Source organism: Triticum urartu, chromosome 4 (assembly GCF_003073215.2).
Source record: "Triticum urartu cultivar G1812 chromosome 4, Tu2.1, whole genome shotgun sequence".
NCBI classification, from domain to species: Eukaryota; Viridiplantae; Streptophyta; class Magnoliopsida; order Poales; family Poaceae; genus Triticum; species Triticum urartu.
Genome location: NC_053025.1, coordinates 83,901,368 through 83,908,917, shown reverse-complemented (window position 1 = coordinate 83,908,917; position 7,550 = coordinate 83,901,368). Strand labels below are relative to the sequence as shown.

The 7,550-nt window shown below is 42.1% G+C and overlaps 1 protein-coding gene across 1 annotated transcript; it reads right to left on the bottom strand.

The window, feature by feature from the left end:
• Nucleotides 1-704: 704 nt before the first annotated feature.
• Nucleotides 705-5,658, bottom strand: LOC125550807 (probable alkaline/neutral invertase F). Its single transcript, XM_048713902.1, has 5 exons — nucleotides 5,414-5,658; nucleotides 4,033-4,441; nucleotides 2,950-3,381; nucleotides 1,687-2,245; nucleotides 705-1,226 (listed from the first exon to the last, which is right to left on the bottom strand). Exons 2-5 carry the CDS (start codon nucleotides 4,402-4,404, stop codon nucleotides 931-933), a joined length of 1,659 nt encoding a protein of 552 aa, XP_048569859.1. The 5' UTR covers nucleotides 4,405-4,441; nucleotides 5,414-5,658; the 3' UTR covers nucleotides 705-930.
• Between the last annotated feature and the right edge of the window lie 1,892 nt (nucleotides 5,659-7,550).

Below are 7,550 nucleotides of genomic sequence, written 5' to 3'. Positions count from 1 at the left end.
TACCTATGTCCCTGTAAACATTGTAATGAATTAATAAAGCCTCGTGATGTTGTCTAAAAAAATAGTTACTCAAAAAAAAGCAGGCCGACTTACGAAGTGCTCCTTCTTCACGTTCTAACCGACTTGACGAAATGTACTTGTTGTTTATGATGATGCCGCCTTAATGCCTCAGTCCAGATTGCGTGCATGCGTGTTTTCAGCATCTGGTCGATGCAATTTGATGTCCCTTCAATCAAATCAATCAAGTAACTAAAACAAACTTTCTTCAGAAATACTTTCTCCGTTCCAAATTACTCGTCGCAAAAATGGATATATGTAGATATATTTTAGTTCTAGATACATTCATTTTTGTGACAAGTAATTCGGAACGGATGAAGTACTATCAGACATCTAAACGTACCGCCTTAACGCGGTGATCCAGGAGGCCAGAACACGTGCGTGTTTACGACTTGCGGTCAAGGGAACACCTAAAATAATTAAGCGTGCCCTTGTTTTATTGCATCATTAATCTTGTTTGATCTTTTCTTGCAAAAAAGATTCATATATCTATACTATGGAAGTAAGCATCTCAAACATAATAAAAATCACGTCGACGTCTCATCTTGATTGATTTAGAAACCTTGTTCAAATGATTTTGTGTCGGATACTTGGTTAAAACGAGTTTTTCTTCATAATTGTGCTTATACAACTATCCAAGGTGTCACTGGTACAAAATAAACATATTATTCCGAAACTGAGGTATCACCAAAGCACAAGCTTCACTTTGCTGTTTTTGACAAAAGGAAGAAAACGTAGAGCGACTTCTAGGTGCATCTACGGTATACACTTCTGTCCAAACTGACAGAGTACAATTACAACCAACTCTGGACTCCTTTTTCTGTTGAACCCTCGGCAAGTAAATTCTTTTTTCAAGAAACCCAACCCCCTTCCTCAAGCATTCCATGACGCCGACCGCCTCATTGTCGGCTTCACAGGCCGGTCCTCCTCCATGGAGATCATCATGAGCGTCGATGGGTCCTCCAGCATCATCCTCGCGACTAGGTATCCAGCGATGGACCATGTCTGGAACTTCCTGGCCTGCTTGCCGACGAACTTGCCCAGCTTGCCGTCGTAGTACTCGGGCCAGCCGTCCTTGAGGAGCCTTGCCTCGGAGAGCTCGATGGCGCGCTTCGCCATTTGTGGCCGCCCGGTCTTGATGCAGGCTGCTGTCAGCAGCCATAGAAGAACTGCAGATGAAACATGTGAGAATGTTAAAATTCATAGGCTTTGCATCCCAAGATTGGGTTGTGGCCTTGTGGGCTTGTGGCTTTGCTTCGTGCATAAATAGAAGCAGGGCAACGATTGAGCATACAAAGCCACGTCTCCACTCCTCAAGTGACAGAACTTCCCCCAAGCAATCAGAACAAAGCAGATCAAGGGTTCCCAGAGATTCAAAATCATTTTTCTCCTGACAAGCTATGTTGCCATTTGTAGCTGTAATATTATTTACAGCTAAAAAGATTTTGCCAAATGGTAATTTCAGAATGAAGTTTATTCTAACCATTTATTATTGTTTTATAATTATTATAGTTGTACTCTTCAATCAGAAAAAATAGTCACTTCAGATAATAACAGTTTTACAAACCAGGAATATTTGGCAGCAAAGAATGCTCACTGAAATAATGACACTGGCGTAGAGTAAATTACCTGGCCAAGATCCTCCATTATGATAACTCCACCTAGTATTCTTGGGGTCGCAGCCAGTAATTATTCTCCATTCATGGTTCTCAAGTGCAGGATATACTATCTTAAGAGGCACCTCGCCCACTAGCTCATCCCATCTCTCCTCGATGAGATCCATTATTGCCGATGACTGCTCCGGGGTAGCTAGAGATGATATAATGGCAATACAGTTTCCAAGAGCAAACCACCTGAAGTCCATCATAGCAGGGCTGACGTTGCCAAGGAAGTAGCCTCCCCGACAAGGCATGAAATCAAACACCCAATCAGGGATTGAATCCGGAATGACATTGAATTTGTTCACAGCGGTGTGGGAGTATTCTTCTGTTTTGTATCTATATATGTTATTTAGATGTGGAAAATCAAGCCAGAAGTAATTTCTCATGTGGTAGGTTAATGCATGCAGTCGTTGCCCTATCTTCTCTATGAAGTCCTTCCCTTCACCATCCGGCTTAAGCATTTGGAGGGCACATCTTAATGCCATGTAGAAGAGAGCTTGGATCTCAATAGGATAACCGTATATACCCTGAAAACATTTATTAAATTTGTAGCATTACAATCATGTAACAAGGATATTTAGCTCCAACTGAAATTGCAACTCAGAGAGTTGAACAAGGAATCAGGAAACTTTAGGATTACATTTCAGAATACAGATTGCCTTTTTAAGTACTGTAATATTACTTTAACTCAAAAGTCGAGCAAGCAGCACGAAAAACTTTAGGATTGTATTTTCAGAATGCAGATCATTTTTTTCAAGTGTTATATTTTTCTTGTGATAAAAATAATCATACTTCCTACTTAAAGAAAGATGAATCCTCCATGCCCTATCACACATAAATAAATTAACACATACTCCCTCCATCTCAATAAGGGTCGAGTATATTATCCTTATACGTGTCCCTCTTGCATGGTCTTGGTAAATTAATGGTGACATGCCAAAATAATGAAAACCCAATACTATTTAAAATCTGCAACAGATTAATAACATGCAATACCAACAAGTCAAAGTGCGTTGCTATCTGTAGGTGTCCCTTCTATTAAAGTTTACTGTTTAGGAAAAGATTGTTGCCATCTGTAGGTGTCCCTTCTATTAAAGTTTACTGTTTAGGGAAAAAAAAGTCCATTTTAGCTGCCAGTCCTGTTCCTGTTGCCACCTCAATTGAATTGTGCCACTTTTAAGTATGTAGAGTAGTTCTGAATTTAAAGCAGATAAAGGTTAAGTGCCTGTACCATTCGACGATCGATCATTGAGCAACCATCAGTGCAGAGCAGAGTTGGGAAAGTATCGAATCCCTCAGATAAGCAAAGATTCAGTATAAGCCGCATGCACTTCTGACAATCAGGTGATTCTGACAAACTAGCATCTCCAGTATACTTTGTATACGCCCGGAGGAGAATAATCCACCAAAATCCAGAGTCCACTGGTGCCACCCTGCCAATTGCGCTCTCACCAAAATCTGCAACTAATGTTTCAGTGTTCCTGTTCACATTACGGTCCACCTTGAAACTTGCAGGCATTGCTCCTGCTCCAAGCTTGAACCGGTCTACCATTTTTTCCGAGCTTTGCAAGTGGACAGTTCTCAAGAGGAAGTTCTTCACTATTTCAGGTTCGTTGTTCATTAAGAAAGCCAATGCACTAGGAACAAAATCCCGCACAAAAACCTGCCGTTGTAAGGATAAAATGAACAACAGTACAACATCAGATATTAATTATTTTAGGAAAGTAATAAAAAATGCAAGAGAACGATGAATGTGAAGCAAACAGAGTACCCAAAGCCATAGTGCAAATGAAAATTAAATTACGATGGGAAATTGCATCAATTAGTTTCAGATAATACAGGACGCAAGTGAACACTTTGTAGTTCATCAGTTCATAACTGAGAGTATCCTTAACAGGGCATATAATAAATGTAGCATCATTATCACTCCCTCGATCGCAAAAAAAGTTTATCACTACCTCCATTTCAAAATAATTTAAGTTGTAGATTTATCCTAAATAAGTTAAGCTTAGTTAAGTTTGACCAACTCCATAGAAAAACATGCAAAGGGCTACAACACCACATATACATAGTTCAAAAATATATTTTATAAAGAATATCATGAGAGTAATTTGGTGTTCCAGATGTGAATATATTTTCCTATTTACTTGGTCAAACTTAAATAAGTTTGAGTTAGACAAACCTGAACTTCAATTATTTTGGAACGCAGAGAGTACTAGGCAACCGGACAATTTTCACTACTAATTTCGATGTCTAAATATCAGAACCTAAAAAAATGATAGCCTGTTTTCAGATATGAGACGATGGATTTTACCTGATCATAATTGAGCACCTCCTCTGATGCATGATCTACCGCAGCAACGGTACCCACAGGCTGGCCACGAAAATACACTACAGACTTCCTGAGTGCCTCCCATGCCTCATTCACAAGCGGGTGTGGTCCACTTGGCTCACCGAAGTGTGAGCCCGTTGAGAATGGTGACTCGAAACCGGTGCGGAATGCAGGCGAATGCGCCACACTATCAAAGCCGTCATTATGCCGATGCGAGAGGTCACTCCATGACTGTTCATCAAATGACCTCTTACGCTCCAGTGTGAACCTTGGCTTGTCAATTAGTAACCGTGAGAGATCAAGATTGATCTCTGCCTCTGAGGCAATGGAGACATGCGATGAGACTCTCTTCATTATACCCTGCTCTGGTCAAGTACTATTCAGTGAGCTCCTGCAAGGGAAATAAAATATCAGTTCAGGTTTGAACCCCTGCGATTGTGAGGATGACTAAGGTGCAGATAGTCAGTATTCCATTGCAGTAGAAAGCCAGTTCACAAACATATTTATGACGAATAAACCCTCTTGGTCTCATAAAAAAGAAGTGGACTAATAATACTGGTAAATATTAGAATTACACTAAGCAACTAAACTGGAGTACAAGTCAAGCAATGTATACTATTGGCAGAAATCAGCTCCAACGATTAAGGGCCAACGGGAATCAAGAATCGGTGCTGGTGCATAGGGGAGTACGCAGCAGCATAGTTATTATTATAAACTACGGAACGGCACCAACAGCCACAAGACTTCGATGAAATCAGAGCCCGCAGAGGGCAGCGCTGACGCAACCAACTAGGGCGACCGACAGAGCCAACCGCAATGCCGGATCTGAATCTAGAGGGGTGAAGAGCTCACAACCTTTTTTCACTTTATAAATATAAAATAAATGATGGCCCCGTCAGCTGGAAAGCTCAATAGCATGTAAAAAATCAATTCTGTCGCCGTCCCTCTATGGCAACGACAGGTGCGATTTGGAAAGCTCAGTAATTGCTGAGAAATATACATCCCCCCCCTCTCATAAGTCATAATCCAGTATAGTATTTCTGTGACTAGGAAGGCTGTATCATTTCAGGAAAGTTCACCGGATTTTGCTCTGCTACGGCGGAAACCGCAGTAGAGGAGCAGAGCTGTGTGCTCGAACGACGACTCACTACCGATTTCGTGCGGCATCTAAAACCGAAACCCAGCCCACTGGGGCGGCGAGCCAGATCCAAGGCTGGACGGAAACGGCAGTCAACCACATCGATCAAACTCCTATCGAACCAGATCCGTGCACCAGAGCAGCACGGAACCGATCGCGGGGGCAGAGGCCATGGGAGATCAGAACCGGGGAATCGCAGGGAGTCGGTGAGAGAGGAGGACACACCTTGCGGGGGCTCGTCGCCGCGCCGGACCGGGCAGGCGGCGGAGCAGACGGAGGCGACGGGGGAGTGCGGGGGGAGTGCGCGGGCGCGGGGAGGAGGCGGCAGGTTGAGCCGGAGGCGGGTGTATTTATAGGGGCGCGCGCCAAATGGGCGTCTTCCTTCCTTTGATGCTGCCGGTGTTCGAAAATCTCCCTCGCCTGCGGCCGATCGTACTCCTCTCCTGCCTTGTTGCTTCGCCTTTTGTCTTCTCCTTCCTTTTAAAAAACATTTCTATGTTGCAAATGGAATGTTGTGTATTTTCTTCTGGATTTGTTTCCGGGTGGTGACGTGTGGCGCGCGTGGAGGATGAAGAGGGTTTTCGACGTGGGTAAAAACAGTGCCATTTCGATAAATCCTTGTGGGATGTGCGTGCCAAACGGCCGTGTGCTCGGATGCAAAGGATTGTTGATATGCTTGCCAAAAATGAGTTGCTCTATATAGTAGTACTATGAGATAGTACAATAAACCAATATCTAAAACGGATTTGAAGAGAGCCGTAATGCAACGGACCCCACGAAATCTCCCGGTACAGCACGTGTTTTCGGATTTTGTTAATTCTCGCCATTTGATTTTAATGAAATTACACGCGGGTTTTTTTATTTTCATTTTCTTTCTTTTTCCTTTTTGAACATTTTTTAATCTTATTCAATGTGGCGCGTAGCTACACTTGCGTGCTCGTGCACATTACAAGCGTATGAATGTATGCAAGTGCAGTTGATTGTCCGTATGGGCAGCTTGTGTGGGCGCATCTGGCGGACATCGTTCAGGTAGCGAATCTAGCGGCGGCGACTACTAGGTTGGCCATGGCGTGCATGACAACCATCGGTGAACGACGATGCGAGAGTGGTCAAAAGAGGCATGATGGTGTCTTCACTTCCGATGTTTTCTCCTTTGGCCGGCTAGTTCTGTGTGAGCAGATTGATAGAATGGCGTGTGGTGATTATGACGGCAGACATTAGGATGCATTATCTTCAGGTGAAAACTCAGGATCTAGCATTATGGCTTGATCAAGCAACGTCGACGTCCGTGTGTCGTTACCTTATTGAAGGTGTTGGTTTGAATATATGATTAGGTTCACAACCCTTGGTCTGACATTTGGTTGGACCAGTCAACATCGTTGCGTAACCAGCATTCCCTTCTTGAAGACGTTGACTTGGAGGTTTGCGCCATTTATTTATTGCTATGTAGAAAAACCACTACATTTTTCATAAATAAAATTCAATAAAACAACGTGATTAGAGATAAGACGGAGAAAGAAAGAGAGAGAGAGAGAGAGAGAGAGAGAGAGAGAAACAAGAAAAAGGAAACTATGAAAACTAAAATTACACCAAAGATTCCATCCAAGAAGAGTAGACAACAACGCACTTCCTCTTGATCCTATGTCTCAACAAGTTTTGCTTAGAAAAAAAAATGTATCCTTCCACCTCTGAAATGATGGGGCAATCTACTAGAAAATTTTATTGTTTCTTGTGATTCATATAGCCCAAGCTGCCAGGATAATTATGTCCATGAAGAAAGGTAATCTCAATTTGACTTTAATGTCCTCAAAAGCTTCAAACACAAAGAGATTGGCAGTTCTAGTGGGGCAAAAAATTCCCAAGATCTCTTAGCAAAAGCGCAGCTCCAAAAAGATCATGAAGTGTTTCTTCATGCTAGCAGTTGAGAGTTGTATAGTTGTAAGTGTCAATTATGAAGGACTTTCTTCTTTGAAGGTTTCATGTGTTAATTCTACAGTACCATCCAAAAGAATACTTTATGCTTAGGCTGACAAGAGTTGTTCCAAATCCATTGAAAATGTGGAGGGATAATTTTAGTCCCTATCATAACTTTATAACCATTAGAGGTAGAAAACAACTCATTGCCCCGAATGTAGCTCCATGTATCAGTGTGTCTCTAAATTCACATTGTCTCAAGGTGATATAGATATCTTCCTTTTGTAAAAAAATCGTCATCAGCCTCAACTGATAAAGGTAAACGAAAGAGATCTTCCAGGTATTCATAGTTGATTAGTTGCTCTGCATTTATAAATTGGTTTCTTGCAAAGGAGAAAAGGTGTGGAAAGTGTAGGTTTAGATAGTTATTGTGCAAAGGTTTGCTCAA

What these genes read in the sequence shown, in the direction of transcription:
- LOC125550807 (XM_048713902.1), bottom strand. Translation starts at nt 4,404, where the DNA reads ATGAAGAGAGTCTCATCGCATGTCTCCATTGCCTCAGAGGCAGAGATC. An exon ending in AGGTGCTCAATTATGATCAG is followed by an intron (nt 3,382 to 4,032) that starts GTAAAATCCATC and finishes TTACAACGGCAG; the next exon opens with GTTTTTGTGCGGGATTTTGT. An exon ending in TAATGGAGGATCTTGGCCAG is followed by an intron (nt 1,227 to 1,686) that starts GTAATTTACTCT and finishes TTTCATCTGCAG; the next exon opens with TTCTTCTATGGCTGCTGACA.